This window comes from Cornus florida, unplaced genomic scaffold, assembly GCF_030987335.1.
Source record: "Cornus florida cultivar Cherokee Brave unplaced genomic scaffold, ASM3098733v1 CherokeeBrave_3.0.0_Hap2_Chr06, whole genome shotgun sequence".
Lineage (NCBI taxonomy): Eukaryota > Viridiplantae > Streptophyta > Magnoliopsida > Cornales > Cornaceae > Cornus > Cornus florida.
Window position 1 is genome coordinate 87802304 of NW_026775576.1, and position 20397 is coordinate 87822700.

General features: G+C 35.8%; 1 protein-coding gene and 1 long non-coding RNA gene across 3 annotated transcripts; both read left to right on the forward strand.

Annotated features, from left to right (window-relative positions):
• Positions 1-2310: 2310 nt before the first annotated feature.
• Positions 2311-3698, forward strand: LOC132315000 (uncharacterized). Its single transcript, XR_009483558.1, has 2 exons — positions 2311-2580; positions 3405-3698. It is a non-coding gene; the product is annotated as an uncharacterized LOC132315000 (long non-coding RNA).
• Positions 3699-5745: 2047 nt separating this feature from the next.
• Positions 5746-20393, forward strand: LOC132312627 (E3 ubiquitin-protein ligase XBAT33-like). 2 transcript variants are annotated; one of them, XM_059811066.1, is made up of 11 exons: positions 5746-6206; positions 6365-6424; positions 6673-6744; positions 6998-7182; positions 7806-7966; positions 8048-8106; positions 8190-8236; positions 8348-8491; positions 16221-16309; positions 16763-17057; positions 19450-19563. In XM_059811066.1, exons 1-10 carry the CDS (start codon positions 6030-6032, stop codon positions 17023-17025), a joined length of 1257 nt encoding a protein of 418 aa, XP_059667049.1. In that variant the 5' UTR covers positions 5746-6029; the 3' UTR covers positions 17026-17057; positions 19450-19563. The 2 variants fall into 2 exon arrangements, with proteins under 2 accessions (XP_059667049.1, XP_059667048.1); XM_059811065.1 differs by lacking the exon at positions 16763-17057 and having other exon boundaries at positions 5755-6206; positions 19450-20393.
• Positions 20394-20397: the final 4 nt, after the last annotated feature.

The window sequence follows — 20397 nt, forward strand, 5'->3', positions numbered from 1 at the left end:
TAAAATGGAGAACTTCAAAAATGAAAACTCTCTTGAGAACATTACTCCTTAGGTTCCCATCTGTTTTTTTATTAATGAATTTCTTAATAAAAAATGGGGTTTGATCATCAAGAAGATACTTGAGGTTATTGATCACATGGACATTCATTGTATTGGGACCACTAAAAAAAAATGTACTCCAATTTAAAGTGTGTACTGAATTGGGTAGAGTAGTTTCATATTGATCTCAATCCTCGGTAGCCTGTACTAAAAAAAACAGCTAGTGCACGGGAATCTAGTCTGATGAAGTGTGGGCCGCCAATTGGTAGTATTGCGTGAAGGAGAGGTTGACACACAGCAATTGAGGGCACATGATTCGGAGTAAAATATTGGCTGCATTATGTACACCACAATATCCGTCCAATCAAATATAACATTATTATCTCGTTGTCAACTATTTTATAAATAAGTGAGTTAATTTTAATCGAGTTAATTTTGTCATAAATGTATTAATAGGGTCAAATATGAATACGAACACGATACATTTAGTTAACGGGTCAATCCATATCAATACGATTACGACATGAACACAATCGATTAGCCTAAACCCAAACCCTCTTATCTCGTCTCGTGTTAACGTGTTGTGTCAAATATTACCACCCCCGCTCACATGCTCCTTAACGTGTCGGATCATAACTCCATCACCACGTCCCCATACACCATCAGTGATAATCACGTGCTCATACGCGCGCACTCAACTTGTCGAATCTTCACAATTGTAATCACGTGCTTCCCAAAGTGTCATCAACATGCTGAATCTTTCACAAATGCGTCACCCATGCACCCCCGGTGCCTCAAGTTCTTCGAGCTCCATCACTAGCTTTCATGATCTTGTCTCTAAAATCAAACTGGTTTTATCTAACCCACTTTGAATTTGAGGGAGACCATTAGAATATTTATTAGGAAACCTTTGAATTATTGCCCTTTTGCAATTAATCTCATTGAACTAAAAATTGCCTACATGGACTATTAATTTGTTGCAATTAAGGACAAACACGTCGCAAAAGATTATTTTACCCTTTCTCATTGAAATTTCTATTTCTTATGAAATTATTTTTACTATCTTTTCTTTTATCTAAATATTAATTATACTATTTACCTTAATTTTATTATTAGTATCAATTTATCATAAAAATGAAAAAACAAAATTTTGTAACTACCATTTAATAAAATGATTAACTTATTATTAAAATTTTATTATTTATAATAAAACTTAATATATCCGGTTTAAACTTTTTACAGTAGAAAAATACCTTTTTTTCATACAATATATTGATGAAAAATTAATAAATAACTTAAATAAAAAAAAAATACATTTTTTCATTTAATATATTCATACAAAATTAAGAAACTAATTAAATTATTTTAAAATTTTCTACTTGAGATTTTTATTTAAACAATTAGTTAAAAAAATTATACAAATTTAATAAAGAATATGTCATCAAATTAGTATGATTTTTTTTTCATAATTTATTTCAATAAGAAAAATATATTAAGTGTAATTCAAAAGGGTTATTTGATGAAATATAATCTAAGCTTTGGGGCATTTTGTAACAAAATGTGATAATTCAAAAAATATTATGCACAAAATATAATTCAGATGATTATTTGCGAATTCAAACATAGTGCTAAGAATTTTTTTTTTTGGCACTTCACCTATTTATTATATCACTTACCTACTATAAAAAATTTCTTATTCACTGCACTACTACATTTTATAATACTCATCTACCCGGTCTGCTTTTATTGCTCTAGTCTTTAAATAGGTTCGTTATGTAATACAATTTTATGTAATTCAATGATATAATTCTTTTATTTCTAACAGTAAAGATGAGGAATAAGACGGTCCCAACAAAATTTTACTTGTTAATAAAGAGTAGCTAAATTCAAATAGTTGAAAAGTATCATTAATTGTAGTGAAATTCACCAAATTGCAAATAATTTTCATCCATTAATTGTAGTGAAATTCACCAAATTGCAAATAATTTTGATCCTTGGATGAAAATTGAAAAGATGATCATAATATTCTCTTACGTTTTTAGGAGTAGGTGAATTTCACCACTAATGTTCTATAAATAGTGAAATTTTATCTCTAAATATATATAAACAAAATTTTACTGTAGTATCCAAGTTCAAATAAGTGAAATTTTACAATAAATAATGTAATGTTTTTAACTTTATATATATATATATATATATATATATATATATATATATATATATATTAAAGTTAAATAAAATGTTATTCACCTGTGGGGCCCACATAATTAATAAGCCAATATAATGACTTATTGCTTCTTCTCTGCGTATCAGCTTCTCTCTCATTCCAGAAGCTCTTTGCGTTTTTTTTTTTTTTTCTTTTTATGGTTTCAAGCTTCAAGGCTTAATTTCTCTCTCAATTCTTGGCAGATTTAGGTGCCGTTTGAGGCAAAACGAAGCCCACGACGAGCTCTACGCATCCATACGAACAATTCCAGATTTGGTGCCCTTCTTGGAGTTCGAAATTCAAGACCCATTTTAAGGGTTTTGTGCAATCTTGAGGTAGGGACCCTTAACTCATGATGTTCTTGCTCTTTTGTGAATTATACCTCCTAAATTATTGAAAAGCATGCTTATTTTTGAATTAATTGTATTAAAGATGATGTAAGTGTTATATGTGAGGTTATGATTAAATGTGTTACTTGAGTTGTATGAGAACATGTTTATTTAACTAATTTCCTTGTCTGATAAATTGATTTACCATACTTATATTGTTGTAAAACTTGCTAGAATGATATGGGATGGCATGTGTAATTTCCCTAGAGTACTTGTAATGTATGCACAATTGTATAATGTGAAAGTCTTCACTTCCATGGCATTAAGAACATGATGTACATGCATACCATGAGACATGATTGGGAAGATTGTTTTTGAAATGAAAATAGGGAGTTTTAGGGAAAAGTATTTTGATAAAAGTGTTTTTGAAAAACCCGGTCGCCGCCGCGGGGGTACCAAAGGGCCGGAGTATTAATATAGCCTAGAGGGGATTAGGGAGTCGCCCTAGCGTGGTTGAGCTAGCTGGGCCCCATAATGACGCCGCGGGGTTACCAAGGGTCAGGGACATTAGCCAATCCTTCTCTCGTGTCGCTGCGGGGTCACCAAAGGGCGGGTTATATTAACAGTTTGAAAGTGATAGATTTTAAATGTGAAAACGGGGAGCGACATCGGCATGCATTCGCATTTCATGGCATTGCATTGTTTGTACTTGAGTTTGATTGGAATGTTGTATTATCCCGATATTTGGATTCACGGGGACACAAGATGCGTGTCTTAAGTGTCACCTACTGAGCATATAGCTCACCCTGCATACTTATTATTTTTTTCAGGTCATGGCAAAGAAACGACGGATGACAATCCTCCACAAACTTGAAAGTTGTTAGGAGGTTGTTTGCTATTTTGTATTTTGACCATTCTATGTATATTCATAGTTGTGGAAATGTAACTAAGTCAGTATTCATGGCCTTGTAATTTAAGAACGAACTTATCTTTTGTTTAATGTAAATGAAACTAATGGAATCATGGTGTATATTTCCATGTAATTGTATCATGTAACGTTGTAAGACATGGATTTTAGATCTTAACCATGTATTTTGGGACTGTAATTATGATAATTTGGATTAGTTGGTGTGTGCATGTTCTACTATGAGAGGAACTATGTTGAGGTGTGATGAATGGGATGCTGGAGTATATTTTTTTGTTTTGTATACTGGGATAGGTTGTTGAAGGACCACTTTTAGGGGAGGTCATGTCGAAATTTTTGTATAAATGGTTTTAGTTTAGGGTCGTTACAAATAAAGAGTATCGAGATTCAAATAAGTGAAATTTATTATCAATTTTCTCGCGATATTTTTTTTTTTGTTACGATGGGTGAATTACACTACTAATGTTATAATGGTAAAATTTACTTGTTAATAAAGAGTAGCTAAATTCAAATAGGTGAAAATTATCATTAATTATAGTAAATTCACCAAATTGCAAATAATTTTGATCCTCCGATGAAAATTTAAAAAATGATCAAAATCTTCTCTTACGTTTTTCGGTTAGGTGAATTTCGCCACTAATGTTTTATAAATGGTGAAAATTTACCTATAAATATATAAATAAAATTTTACTGTAAATAAGGAGTATCAAAATTTAAATAAGTTAAATTCACCGACTTGCAGAACGAACGTGACAGATAATTTTGATATTTGGATGAGCATTGAGAAAGTTACGAGGAGTGATTATGAGTGTCACAGGCTAATATCACCAACAAATCATATGCATTCATACTTGAGACTGAAGTAGAATTGACTCCATTTAACTGTCCTGATCTGACAAACAGGTCGTGTCCCTATTCCCTCGTGTTCAACTTAAATGCGTTGAAAGTCGTATCTTAATTTTGCAGCAATGAGGCAGTGTTGTGTGGGACAACCTTATCATTTATAGCCCAGAAACAAATCCCAGTCCACAGGTGATTCCCGGTGGGCCCATCAGTTTTCAGGGGCAGTTTGGTCATAATCACAAATTACAAATTTCAATCACCTTTTAACTCATAATATCGGTTGGAGGAGGAAAATTTATCAAAATAACCGATTTCTTATTCAAATTTTAAAAAGTATAGGGTAATATTTAGGTCCTTCCTAATAAGTATTTATATCATTCTCATTGTTGAATTGTTGACGTGAGTTAATAATAAACGGGCATGTCATATTTAATTACTAAATTTAATAAAATAAGTAAATGCCCACACACCAAATCAAATATGATAATTTGATTACTAATTTAATAATTAAAATAAAATATATTCATTTTTATTGATTCACATCCATCTGTCAGTATTATGTTGACTTAAATATTGTTCAAAATGATATATATAGTTTGACTTATGGACCATTATTTACGGGCCTCACTTACCATGAAATGGTCAAATTAGGCACAATTACGAACCTGTATCACGATAATTTATCACTTTGACTAAGAATTAAATAAGAATTACATCAACTCCTAACTAATTTTTGAAAAATAATATATAGTCGAACTTATAAACCAAAAAATATAAAATGACACATAAGAAAGACACGTAAAAATTTGGTGTTGAGACGTGGAACTGTTGACAACATCCCTAAGTTTATAATCTAGGGTGGGCCTAAAGCAGCCCTGCCTAGGGTAATTCCTGATGCCAAAAAAAAAAGAAAAAAAAAGAAAAAAGAAAACACACACCTAAGAAATGATAAAATGACAAAATGGAAGAGTGAAAAATAAAATTCTCATGGTATTTCTCGAAACTCTCTTGCAAGAAAGACACGTAAAAAATGATAAAATCACAAAATTGATCCTTGAGTTTTTTATTTTTATTATAATTTTTTTTATTAACCATATAAATTTAAATATTTTTGTTCCTTGTTTTTTTGGACAGAAATTTGAATATTTTTGTTGATTCACTTTACATCCGATTACTTTCAATTTCTAGTATTATTCTCTTTCTAATTAAATAAAATCCAAATACCAATTAATGTGTTTGGTAGGATGTTAATTCACACTTTGAAGTTGATACGGTAAATCATGTAAGTACCCATTAAATTAAATTTTCTTTAATTTTATATTTTTTTAATAATTAGAAGTTAAAAATCGTTGTAACGTTTTGAAGTTTGAAAATATGACATATTTTTAGAATTAAAGGTCTACTAGTACACCGCTTAGACTACTTTACATTGAGAAAAAGGACAAAAAAAGAAAAAAAAAGTAGCACCCACATGCCACATCAAGCCTTTTAATTTCTAACCCAAATCCAAATTTCAACCTCCACCGGCCCCTCTCTCTCTTCTTTGTTCTTCCATTTCCAATTTTTTCTGTGTGTTTTTGAAAATTGTTTATCGACAGTTGACCTAATGTTCCTGCAGGCATAGACACAGAAATAGATTTAGAGAGAGAAAGGGAAGAGGAGGTTTAGAGAGAGAAGACTTGTAGAGATGGGGAATTCCTTCGGGTGCTCGGCGTCGGGAGAGAGGCTGGTGTCGGCGGCGAGGGACGGCGATTTTGTGGAAGCCAAGATGTTGCTTGATTGCAACCCTTGCCTTGCCAAGTACTCCACATTCGGTGGCCTCAACTCTCCTCTCCACTTCGCCGCCGCTAAAGGCCACAACGAGGTTTTCCATTTTCACATTCTGTCCCCCACCCCCACCCCACCCCACCCAAACAAACCCATTACTTTTGATCCTTTTGATTATTATATGCGTATATATGGGTGTGTGTGTAATACGTTTTATTTATTTAATTTGTTTTATTTATTTAATTTGGTGTATAGATCGTGGCCCTGTTACTCGAGAATGGAGCTGATGTGAATTCCAGAAATTACTGTGGCCAGGTAAAACATTTTCATTTTTTTCCTTTTTGGGTGTGGATCTTGATGCTTTTCTCTTCTGGGTCTATTCCTTTTAGCTTGATTGCTTAGGATATGGATTTGATTGTGTGGATTTGAACTTGGATTCCATAATTTTTGCGAGATCAACTGGGTTCTGTGTTTGATTGTGTAACTGTGTATATTCAAAGTAATTAGAGTTAGAAATCTTATTTGAACCTAATTGTTGAATTGATGTGAAATTGTATTTGAAGACGGCATTGATGCAAGCGTGTCGATATGGGCACTGGGAAATTGTGCAGACCCTTTTGCTCTTCAGATGTAATGTAAGTTTTACTTCTAATATCTTTTTTATTTTTTATTTATTGTTATTTTTATTTTTAATTATATGCCTTGTCAAACTGTGAGCTCCATTGAAACTTGATCCTTTTATCTCTTTGGATGAAAGGCATCTTAATACCACTGGTTAACAAGCCCAGTTGTTGGTTTGTAGCCATTTATTTCTTGTTGTATTCTGAGGGAGTTTACAAGATTTAGTGAATTTTACTTTCTATTTTTGAAATCTTCTGCGCCATTCAGGTGATAAGAGCAGACTATCTAAGTGGGAGGACAGCTCTTCATTTTGCGGCAGTGAACGGCCATGTTAGATGTATAAGACTCGTGGTGGCTGATTTTGTTCCAAGTACTCCTTTTGAATCTATAAATGCTCAAGCTGTTGGTGGTAGAGGTGATGGTTCCAATACGAGAAACAAATATGATCAAAGGTGGGTGATTTATCTGTCATTTATTTTTTAAAAACACAGTATATTCATTATATATTAATATGTTCGATAGCAGAAAATAAATTAAGTTGATACTTGATAGTGAGTTAGCATTAATTAAATTGTGTTGATTGTGAAACGAAGACCAATAATGTCCCCCTTGAAATGGATGATGGGTAAATTTTGAAGGTGCTGCAACGGTAAGTAGAAGACTGAAAGGAATGTGGATTGAGGTAGTGAGAAAATGCACCTCAGGGTGTTGCTTAAAGGGAAATATAGCCTTAAATAGAAGAAACAATTGATAGATTTTGTGGAAATGCTATGTTGATCTTACATTTGGAACATAAACCTCCTGTTTTTATATATGAATTCGAGCTTATGAAAAATACCTACTGAATTTGAGCATATGAAAAATTGTTGCCCGACCATGGGTGCAATGTGACTTCCTTCTCTGGGCAGTATTGTGATTAGATATTGAAAATACACTGTTTCCTAAAAGAAGAAGCTATAACAAGTTGTAATGCCCAATGGCAGTGACTTAAGATAATATAAAATCACTAAATATATACGTGCCAAAATACTAAGATCATTCTGGTCTTCTCTTTATAAATTTTATTCTAATGCAGTGCGCTGTCCAAGTTTGTAAATAAGGCGGCTGATGGTGGTATCACTGCTCTTCATATGGCTGCTTTGAATGGATATTTTGATTGTGTACAGCTCTTACTTGATCTACATGCAAATGTATCAGCTGTGACATTTCATTATGGAACGTCAATGGATTTGATAGGTAAGTGTGTGACTTGTATAGTTGGTCTTCAGTTTCCTCACTTGTGTAATTTGTAAGTAAAATTAATGAATCACTTTGTAGGAGCTGGAAGCACTCCTCTGCACTATGCAGCTTGTGGGGGAAATTTGAAATGCTGTCAGGTGAGTGTATGCTATAGTTTTATGATTCGCTGAAATTTGCAAGTTCTTTATAGTTTGATGTAATGATGTTCTTTTATCTGCAGATCCTCCTAGCAAGAGGTGCCAGTCGATTGACATTAAACTGCAATGGGTAATAAACTGTGAATGGGTTCTCTTGGTATTCAGCCTTTGGTTGCTTCATATAGCTATTACTGCCTCTCTTCACGCATTATGCTTATTGGAAATTTGTACATTCTTTCAGGTGGCTTCCTCTTGATGTTGCCAGGATGTGGGGGCGTCATTGGCTTGAGCCACTGCTGGCACCTAATTCTGACTCAACGATACCAGTGTTTCCTCCTTCTAATTATTTATCCTTGCCTCTCATAAGTGTACTTAATATAGCAAGGTATCTGCAACTTAATCTTATTAAGACGTGAAAGTAAAGTATTATTTTTGCTACCTTACACTGATTTTTGAGATGTATGATCTTATTAACGGAATAGTTTAAAGTAGTGCTATTACATATTGCGTTTATCAATAAAAATGTAAGCTATAAGAAAGATTTGTTTGTGACTGTGACAAAGACGGACCAGGAAAGCTAATAAAATTAGTATATAAAGAAATTAAATAGGAAAACAATAAGAAGGAAAGCAACAATAGAGCATTTTCCAGGAAGGGTGAGAAAATATATAAGATCATATGGCAGTTTCCAGTTACGTACATGGGGAAGGTAACACGACAAAATGTACTTGATTTTTAATGTAAGTAGTTCCAACCCTTCAAAAGAACTCATATTCTTCTTGTTCCAATTTTCCAAACACTTTACCAAGCAAAGAGGTGTTGCTCTAGAAACATCTCTGTACTTCATGTTCATTCTGCATTGCTTTCAGCTATTAATGACCTTGATAACTGAATTAGGCATGAGTGATGCATGACCATTTTTTGGTAAGGACTTAGGTATGACCCGCTTAGTCTCAATGAGAGATACTGTAGCTTAGGCATCAGTGGCCATTGGGCAATGGGTTTGTATATGATTTACCATCTCTATATCACCTGTGCACATGCAACACTAATTGGATATGATCTTTGCCTCTTTAATAAACTATCAGAAGTCAAATTCTTCTTGAAAGCGCAACTGTCCAACCAAAGAAAGCAACCTTAGAGGGAGCTTTCATGTGCTAAATTGCCGTCAAAGGGAATCAGGAGAGCCCCCTTCGTTTATGAATCCTATTGTTTGATCACACCTCAAGCTATCCTCTCTTTGAAGCCACCCGCCTCGTATAATCCTTGGTTCTCCATTGGAAAGAGAGAACATACAGCATTAGATTAGAACCTATCCACCAACGTTGCAGTGCCCAAGCTGAAAAGGGTCCAAAGCAACTTCTCCCTGCAACAACTGCCTCCTTAGTCCTTGTCCACTGTGGTTGATCTGTAAGAGTCAATTCAGGGGGCCACTCCACAATGATATTTCGTTTGCTCATGCGTAATGCATTTTTAGAGACACACTTTGTCGGACACCGAATCACCTCTCAGCCTTCTAGAGTGTCCTTATGAGTATATAAATGTACCATTTAAGTTTTTTCTGCAACTAGGCCATTTACAATGGTAGTATTCCCTTTACAGAAAATTTAATTTCTAAAGCTTAGGGAAAAATAAAAGATTTGAAGTTTTTGGTTTTTTGTAACGACGCTCATCCAGTGGGCCTAAGAAGTAAAAAGTCAGAAATAACAGTCCCAATTTCTTAAAAAGAAATTTGAAATAACAAGTTTCTTATATTGGTGGAAAGCACATGTTACATGACGTACTAATTGCAGCTAGGTTATATCACCCTATGTGAATAGTGGATCAGTGCTTGCTTCCTCCCAACCCACTCACACACCAATCCACCCAAACATCATAATAATTTGTCATCCTGTCACTGACCTTTTGTTTCTATTGGAGTTTGATACATCTCCTCTAGCTTTCCTTTATTATAATTGTTTTTCTGTTTCAACACTGACATATCTCATCTAGATTTTCTTAATTACTGTTGCTTTTTTGGTTTTACACTGCGTTGTTGTTTCCTGAGCTTTCATATTTCTCTTTTAACATTAAAAACATTGGAATGTTGCAAGACCAAATTTACGCTTGATACGCTATGTTAAGTTAAATGCATCATGATTTGTATCTGTCAGCATAATAGTGTATTGCATTATATCAATACTTAGGTGTTGTTTGACAAATTTGAAAATTAATTCTCAAAAGTTTAAGTCCTGAATAAATATATATATATATTTTCTTAGTTGATACTCACACACCTATGCCTTCACTGAGGCTTGAACCCTTGACCTCCCTTTGAGAAGTAGGGGCTTGGTACCGCTGGGCACTAGCTGTTGGTTTTGTCCTGAATATTAAGTGTTGAATTTCAAGTATTAATTATAAATTAAGAATTTTTTATATTTTAAAAATTTTAAGTATTCATTGTTCAGAAATAAGTAACGAGACTAATGATTCAGGATATTTATATGAATACACAAAGTAGAGTTTGCATATATGTGGTGAGACTAGGAATTTTCTATAAAAGTAAAATTACACCAAGGAGACATTACAAGACTTAGAAGGAGACATTAATTGTAGATGAAATCACAAAAGACTTGCAAGGGGACATTCCAATTTCCGTGGTGCATGTTGTTTGTTGATGATATAGTGCTATTGGATTTTTTAAAGAAAAACTTAGCAATAAAATTAGAAATGTGGATAAATGCATTAGAATCAAAAGGTTTAAAAATTAGTAGGGCTGAAACTGATATGAAATCTAAATTTAATAAAGAATCAAATATTGATAATATAATGATTACAATTCAGAACCAAAGAAAAATATTATAATTCAATTTTTGATGTCGTGGCTCAATAATACAGAAGGATGACAATGTTATTAGTAGAATTGGATCATTTTGGACAAATGGAGATTAGACTATTGGTGTTCTATGCGATAAAAAAAAATTAATAACAAAAAAGTTAAATTTATTTATTTATTTATTTTTATAGAACTGTTATCAGACCAACTATTTATATGGAGTTAAGTGATGGGCCTTGAAATAGAACAACGAATTCTTGTAGCTGAAATGAGGATGTTAAGATGGATGGTAGGAGTGACTAGAAGAGATAAGGTCACTAATTAAAGTATGGGGAGAAATTAGAAGTGGCACTTATTGGTAATAAAATAAGAGAAATTAACATGGGATGCGCCCATAAGAAGAGGAAGACTAATTTGTATAGAGGGTAGGGGAGAGAGTCACCAAAATTAACATGGGTTGAAATTATTAAAAAGTTAAATATTTTTTTTTTTTGATAAGTAATAATAACATAAAAAGGCGTTGAATAAGGGAACGCGTCCATTTTACAAAAATGGAACCTGGACTAAGGCCCCAAAGAATCCAAAAAAATAATTAAATCATCAGAAGAAGAGCAAGAACTCCTCTTCACATGATTGAATAGAGAACAAAGAATGTGATGTTTCACCATTGCTGTAAATGACTCTTTATCTTCAAATATTCTACTATTTCTCTCCTTCCAAATACACCACCAGACACAATGTGGGATAACTCTCCAGAAATCGCGTACATCCCTTCTCACGCGACAACCTCTCCATTCAAGAATCAATTCCTTAGTAGATCATGGCATTACCCAACACATGCCAAACAACCCAACAATAAGATTCCAACAGTCATTCGCCACAGGGCAATGCATAAGGAGGTGGTCAACAGACTCCCCATCTTTCTTGCATAGACAACACCGATTAACAATACAATTGCCCCGTTTCATTAAATTATCAATTGTCTAAATCTTTCCCCAAATAGTGGTCCAAACAAAGAAAGCCACCTTAGTTGGAGCCATGGATCGCTAAATAGTTTTTCACGGGAAAACATAATTAACAAAATGAGACAGACATAAGAATAGGGATCTTACTTCGAAACGACCATGGGAAGAAGGAACCCAAATCAAATCATCATTTCCTCTGCCAACACCCTCCTGCCGATACAGAAGATCCAAAAAAACACATACCTCATCTATCTCCCAATCCTGAAAAGAGCGCCGAAAGTGCACATCTCACGTAATCCCACTGCTATCAAGACGATAACAATCAGCTACAAAGGCGTGTTTATCAACTACAATACTAAATAATCTAAGAAATGAATGAGATAGTGGTTGATCACCACACCAAAGATCTTCCCAAAACCGAACGCGACATCCATCACAAACTTTGAATCTGATATGAGCAGAAAAGGCATCCCAACCGTTCTGAATAGACTTCCACATCCCTACTCCTCCCACAAGAGTAACCGGACGTGTAGACCAGCCTCCATCTTCTTCCCCAAACTGACAGGAAACTAACCTGCGCCAAGGATGGTGTCTTTCCCTTCCATATTTCCATAACCATTTACCTAGGAGGGCTTGATTGAAAGGAACTATTCGTCTTATGCCACTTCCACCCAATTTCACAGGCTTGCAAACTTGTTCCCATCTGACAAGGTGATACTTAAACTCATCTCCCCTTCCTCCCCATAGAAAATTACTTTGAATTTTTTTCAATCCTATCCGCAATGGAATAAGGGATTTGGAACATAGAAAGAAAATAAGTGGGAAGACTTGATTACGTACTCTTAATAAGAGCAACTTTACCCCCCTTGGACAAATATTGCTTTTGTCATCCTGCTAATCTCTTCGCATACCTGTCAATCACTGCCCAACTCCTCACTATCCTGGAAGAGACCCTTAAGGGCAACCCCAAATAAGGAATAGGAAAAGAACCCACCCTGCATCTAAGAACTGCAGCAAACGAGGAGATATCTTGAACATTCCCTACTGGGACAAACACACTCTTAGCCACATTGACCTTTAGCCCGGAGACCGCCTGAAAACAAGTTAGGATGCATCTCAAATAACGAAGTTGAGACACATCAGCATCACAGAAAACCAGGGTATCGTCTGCGAAAAGTAAATGAGAAATCTCCATCTGATGGGCTAAGTCTCTACCCACTCTGAAACCCTTAATAAAGCCAAGGTCCTCTGCCCTGCGCATAAGTCTGCTTAATCCCTCTATGACAACAAGAAAGAGGAAAAATGACAAAGGATCGCCTTGTCTTATGCCCAGGGTGCAACCAAAGAAACCAGCAGGAGAGCCATTCACAAGAATAGAAAACTTGACAGATGAAAGACAAGTCTCGATCCACTTCCTCCATTTGCTTCCAAACCCCATTCTTTGTAACAAATAGAGTAAGAAATTCCAATTCACCTGTTCGTATGTTTTCTCAATATCAAGTTTGCATAAAACTCCAGGAATACTGCTTTACAATCTGGAATCCACACATTCGCCAGCAATAAGAACTGAATCAAGAATTTGTCTCCCCCAACAAAGGCATTCTTGGAGTCCGAAATAATCCCATCCATTACTTTCTTCATCCTTAGAGCAAGCACCTTAGCAATAAGTTTGTAAATACAACCCACCAAACTAATTGGACGGAAATCCTTAATATCAGAAGCGCCTCCTTTCTTGGGGATAAGGGCAATGAATGAAGCATTAAGCGACTTCTCAAAGACGCCAGAAGAATGAAATTCCTGAAAAGTACCCATTACCTCATGTTTTACTATCGCCCTGCTTTCCAACAAAAAACGCATAGTAATACCATCAGGCCTCGGAGCTTTGTCCCCATTATAACTTGATAAAGCCTTTAGAACTTCTTCTTCAGTAAAAGGATTCTCAATCCTATCTCTATCCAGCTCAGATAAAGCCTCAAAATGGAGACTGGTCTCCAAGCTAAAGGTTCGGTGTAAAGCTTATGATAAAAAGAAGCAATCCTGTTACGCACCTCCTCCTCTGTTCACACCTTCCACCCGAATTCTTCCAATATGATTACTCCCCCTATGAGCGTTAGCTAATCTGTGGAAGAATTTTGTGTTCCTATCCCCTTCTTTTAGCCAAAGAGCTTGAGATTTTTGTCTCCACGAGATCTCCTTCATACAAACAATCTCAGGAAGAACCGCCTGACAAGAGACTCTCCTAGAACGTAGAGACTCCACATCCCCACCCGCCTCCTCAAGACGGTCAATCTCGGAAAAATCAGCAAGGACTCTATTCTTCCTCCATTCCAGATTCCCGAAAACATCCTTGTTCCACTGCTGAAGAGCGAATTTGAGAGCTCTTAACTTCTTTGTTATTATGAAACTGGGCGATCCTGAAACAATGACTCACTCCCACCAAGATCTGACTTGCTCTTGGAAATCCTCTGCACGTAGCCACATATTATAGGAGATGACTTGTAATGGAAAAAGAGAATTCATGTATACAGATACGATACATCAATTTTTATTTATTTATTAATTTTTATTTTAATTTTTTTTTTTATAGAAAGGATATGGATATGACAAGATGCTTTTTTTTTTTAATAAGTATATACAATGTTATCAAAGGCCCAAGGCGCTAGAGGCCATTTGGAGCCTAGGCGCAAGGTGAGGCGTGCGCATGAGTAAAGCGAGACACGCAATGGAAAAATTAAATTACTATTACAGCATATTCATATTCCATATTAGAGGCGCAAATGTTGCCGAAGGCGCACCTGGGTACGCAACAGGCGCAACACTTAGCGCCTGTGTGAGCCTGGAGCCTAGGCGCGCCTTTAGCAACACTGGTATTACAAGATACGAGTTACACGACAAAGATAATAATAATATATTATGTTTTTATACATAAAAAAAAAATAATATTTTTTTATTAGTTTTCCATAACATTATGAATATAAATGTAATCACCAATATATTAATTAATAAAGAGCCTCTTAGATGGGGAAAAAAAGATCCCCAACTCTAGAACATGAATGACCCAAATTAATAAATCCCTTAGTAGAAACCAGATCTCCCTTTTTCTCTCTATTTCTCTCCCCCTCACTGCATTGATGAGTGTTGATTAGTAACGATTTTGGTTTCTAAGTCCTTTTTGTTTTATTTTCTTTTAAACAATGAACTTTTTATTATTACAATTTCCCTCGTTTTTTTTCTTTTTTTTTTTTTTTAATATATAAAAATTGTTTGATTTTGCCCGACCATATCCCAGAAGCATCCTGGCATTTTCTAGAAGTATCCTACCGTATCCAATTTTAAATGCATTTTAAAATTTTAGATACTTCCAAGCTTTATCAAACACGTAGTCGTCGCGTATCCGTGTCGGATATGTATCCAATTTGGCCATGGCGACACTGGGTAGGTTTCCTTGTTGCAACCGTGTCATAGGTATTGGTATTACCCGTTGGTTTGGACGAATTATCCCATTTTTGTATAAAAGAGTCGTATCCAACAAGCCAAATCAAATCTAGCCGCTAAGGCTAGCCAGGTTGCATTCGGATACGTATCCAACACGGCCATGGCGACCCTAAGGAAGTCTCCGTGCTTCCTATGGCCGATCCCATTCATATGGGAATGATGATTATGATAATGATGGTGAGTGTTCAGTGATGACTAAAGTCTTCATCACTAAAAATTGTACTCTATTTTAAGTGACGCTTATTCTTTTAGGTGGTTTTTTACGTTATAAAACACACTTAGTTAATTAAATGCTTATCTATTCAGAGTTAATTAAATGCTTATCTATTCAGAATCAAGTACTGAATTGGGTTATCAGGTAGCATCTTAATATCATGTCCTTGTCTTGAATTCTTCGAACCACATGGTAAAGTGGGATCCCATTTTTGATACTTCAACTTTGAGTTGAATCTGTCTTTGGAATTCAAAATTTTATTGTGAAAGTTATCAAAGGTTAACTTGTGAAAAAGGTTTAGGACTTCTTGTTTAGTTACACTTTGCTCACTTGTGCTTAAATCAATTAGTGGAAGTTTATTAAAGTGTATGATAAGTTTTCAATAACAGGTGAAGACTTTCCATTAAGTTATACTTCTCTAACTTAGTGGAATTGTCGATAATCTTTTTTGGAAGTTTCACATGATTGTGCTCCTTAAGCATGATGAAATTGCATGTTCATCACTTGACCTGAATGATTAGAATTTTGGCGCGGAGGGAAACATATGTGTGTGTGTTCAAATTGAAATAGTACATTGTCTATAAATACCCTCACTGAAATGATATCTTGTAACCATTGTTTCCAGAGAGTGTGGGTTGCAGTCAACAACCTGCTCTGATGACACTGAAATTTGTGCTGTTTGCCTGGAGAGAGCATGTACAGTAGCTGCTGAAGGTCAGTGTGATTCTCTGTCTATATTCTTCCTTTTAAAGTTTCAGGTTTTGCCTAGTAAATTACATTTTACTGGCTGGTATCGCTTAATTTACAATCAGTTATTAAGTCAAGCTCCAGATAATTGGCTTTATATAAGTTTGTAATAGTTGTAATATGTGATCCTTCTTTATGAGGTTTGGGAATATTGTCCTGCATTCTTACTGCTTTTTGTTTTTATAATTTTTCCTTTTCTAATAATCCGGGGTGGTTTCACGACTATGAGCACGGATCATCTGTGGTAATAAAATTTCTGTTGTCCCTGTAGTAAAAACAGCAACGTTTTTTTTTTTTTTAATTTATTATGTCCTTTTTGACCTTTCCAAATGGGTTTTGCTAAGGTTACCAAACTCATTATCTAAAGAAACCTAATAAAATAATGGTTCATGCTAAACTTACCCAAATGCATTAATTCAGAGTCCGGGAAGGTCGGACTGTCCGGTTTTGGGAGGATCCTTGGTGCGAGGAACATCCATTGTGTCGACGGTTTCCAAGGTTGTTCAGGATTGTTGTGGATTGCCATGCTTTGGTTGCCGACTGCTATTGCCTTGATAGCGGTAGGTTGTTTTGGGATGTTCGGTTTCGGCGAGCCATTCAGGATTGGGAGCTGGATGATGTTACTGGCTTATTGGACCTTTTGTATGGACAGGAGGTGGATGGCACTGGGGCGGACCTTTTGACTTGGGTGCCTTCTTCGCAGGGGACTTTTCAGGTTCGGTCTTTCTTCTTCTGCCTTTCTAGTTTTCAGGCCCCCTCTTATCCATGGAAAATGGTTTGGCATTCGAAGGCTCCTCTTAGGGTTGCTTTTTTTGCTTGGGGCAAGATCCTGACTCTGGACAACTTGAGGAAGAGAAGACATGTCATTGTTAATCGGTGTTATCTGTGTATGACCGATGGAGAGTCTGTGGATCACCTTCTCTTGCACTGCCCAGTGGTCCATGACTGTTGGAGCCTTATGTTGGGTCTTTTTGGCGTTCAGTGGGTTATGCCTCGGACCTAACAAGGTCTTATTCATATTTGGAGGGGGCAAAGGGTGGGGGCTCATGTTCGCGACTTCTGGAGGGCGACTCCCCTTTGCATTTGGTGGTGCCTCTGGAAAGAACGTAATAGAAGATCCTTTGTTGGGAAGGAGTTACCCATTGGGGCTCTTAAGTATTTTATTATTTGTTCTCTTTTTAGTTGGAGTATGGGGAGAGATTGTTCTTCTGTAGAGGAGTTTTTGGACATTTTGGGGTCTTTGGATCCTTAGTGTTCTCTTTTCTCTTGCTCTTGGTTCTTGTACAGCTCTTGGGACGTGTTCCCCTCTTGAATGCTTTCTAATACAATTTTACTTATCAAAAAAAAAAAAAAAAAGATTGGTGGGGGAGTCCATAGGATCAGATTGACAATTATAAAATCCTACAAAACTAGTTGAAAATTAACTCAAACTAGCATTTAAAATTAAACTGTCTTTAAAATAAACCGAGAATAAGCCTAAAAAACATGGAGAAATAATACTGACCCATAGAGGGGAAATTGAGTTCTCTTTGTTTTGAGAAGGAAAGATTAACAGAAAATTATGAAAAACAGAGAAAATTTGAAGTTTTGAAGCATACTTTTGAAGTTCAGAGCTATCAGTTGCTAGAGGAGGGGATTAGAGGCATTGTTGTGGTTGCTGGAGCTCGTCAGAAGTTCGGACTGAGTGACCAGCTAGTCAAAACTCTTGATTGTGCTTGGCCAGAAGGAGCTGGAGCTCTCGTGAGTGTGATGGTGAGTGAATAGGATGTGCTATTACGAGCCCTAACTAAATTTCACAGTTTTCAGTCTGCTTCTGTGTGTGTGTGTGTGTGTGTGTGTTGGGCTGTAAAAGGTGGCTTATATGCTTAAAAGACCCTTTAAAACGTTAGGGTTTTGGCTCAGAATGGGCTGAGGGACTGAAGACCTGTTGATATAAATGAAATAACCCAACTTAAATGAAATTACCCGACTTAGATGCCCTAAAATCTTAGTTGCCCTTATATATATATATATATCATTTGAGGATTCAAAGCTGATGGTTCAAGCCCATTGTTTTGAAATTCACTTGTCTTTGCTGTTCTTGTCCCTTAAACATTGAAAATTCTTGTCAAGTTGATGCAATTATGTACTCACTTCCTTTCTAAGATCCATTGCGTTATCTTGTAGGATGCTACCAAATGTCTCCATAGAGGCTTGTTTATTTAACGTTTTCTAGTTGTCCTGCTTGGAAAATATAGCTTCCACTATTGGTCTCTCTAGCAGTTGAGCCAAATTGTGTTACTTGGTTTAAGAATTTGGCAAATTTTCACTTATGTTTAGTTGACAAAGTATAGGTGGAAACAAAGAGGATTGGACGTACTTCACTGGTTCAATATCAAATGGTAGTGAAATTCCAAATTTTCATTATGTCCTTTATGCTTCTCGGTAGCCAAATGGCACTTCAATCTTTTGCTTTCTTTACAAGGCTTAAACTTTTTAGTTATGTTACATGGATATAGGTACGTGTGTTGGGTGTGGGTATATAACATAGTGTTTAAGATTGGCACGTCACTTATTTTGGAGCGATAATATAACAAAATTGAATTATTGGATATGTTTTTAGGTGCATGTCCAACCAAAATCGTTGGATGCATATCTCATACACTTGCCAAGTATTGTATGTCCGACGCTGGTACTTCACCTATTTTTGAAGAGCTTGTAACATAGCTTTAACGAATCAGTTTGATTCTCAGAAATGAGGGAGAAAAGAAAACAAAAGGAAAGGAAGGAATTCATCAACTTTAATTTTGTTTCCTCGTGAAACCTCCACGTTCCCTTGTTGTGTCATAAGGAAATTGGGTTTTTTCTAAGTTATAAATACTCTCATTTTTCTGTTAATTTATTTGTTTCCTCACAGTTTTCAAAACCACAGAAGAATGGAAAATGAAAATCTCTATATATATTTTTTAATTATTTCCTCCTTGTTTCTGGGCCCAAATAATATTTGAGTGAGATACTGCAAATGTTATTTTAATTCTAAACCTTTTATCCCATGTACGTAGGAAGACAACTAATATGATATCCATTGTTAAATTTACAGAATTCCATCTTCTGTTTTTCACTTTCAGGTTGCGGACATGAGCTTTGCGTTAGATGTGCACTATACCTTTGCTCAACAAGCAACATTCCTTCTGAATTGCAGGGACCTCCTGGGTCCATTCCTTGTCCTCTTTGCCGACGTGGAATAATCTCTTTTGTCAAATTGCCTGGTTCTCCAGCAAAGGAGATCAAGCTACAGTTGTCCCTTAGCTTATGTACCCCTTGCATGCTTCACTCTCGTGAATCAGACCGTTCAGCAGCAGCTTGTACACCGGAAATTCGAAAGAATCATGCTTCTGTTTCTCCGGATCTTTTCTGCCCAGTCACTTGTAGCCCATTTCCTTCCGTTACCATCCCTTTGTGCACATGTAATGATGGACCATGCCCATCATTTGAACCAAGAGAGGTTGAAACACGAGATGAATCTCCAAATCGCTCCCAATCCACAACAGTAGACCAGGACAAAATAGGAGTAAGACTCGAGAAAACTACTTGTTCAAGCATGTTCTGGGGCAGAAGAAGCTGCAGCAGGGAGCACCAGTGCAACGCAGAAATTAATGCTTGATTAGTTTGGTGGATGATTCTTTTGTCATACCCAGGAGTGCGGAATTTCCATTACAGCACACAGTCCCAAGGAGCTTGTTGTTTGATCTCATCGTTCCCCAACACCGATATTTCCCATTACAGTACACAGTCTAAAGGAGCTTGTTTGATCCCATCGCTCCCCAACACCGATATTTTTAAAATCCGTGTTTGCATCTGTTTCTGTTTGGTTGCAAGGCGATGTATCCAGATCTGGGATTGCCGCATTTTGACCATGTTCAAATTAATATATTTAGATAGGAGGGCTTGTAAAATTGGAATGTTGGGGATATAAATTGATTGTAATTTTATGTCGTCATCTGACATTCATTGTCAATCATTTATAAATGATTATGAGAAATAGTGCTTCTGTTTCTTTAAAGTAGACAAACCAT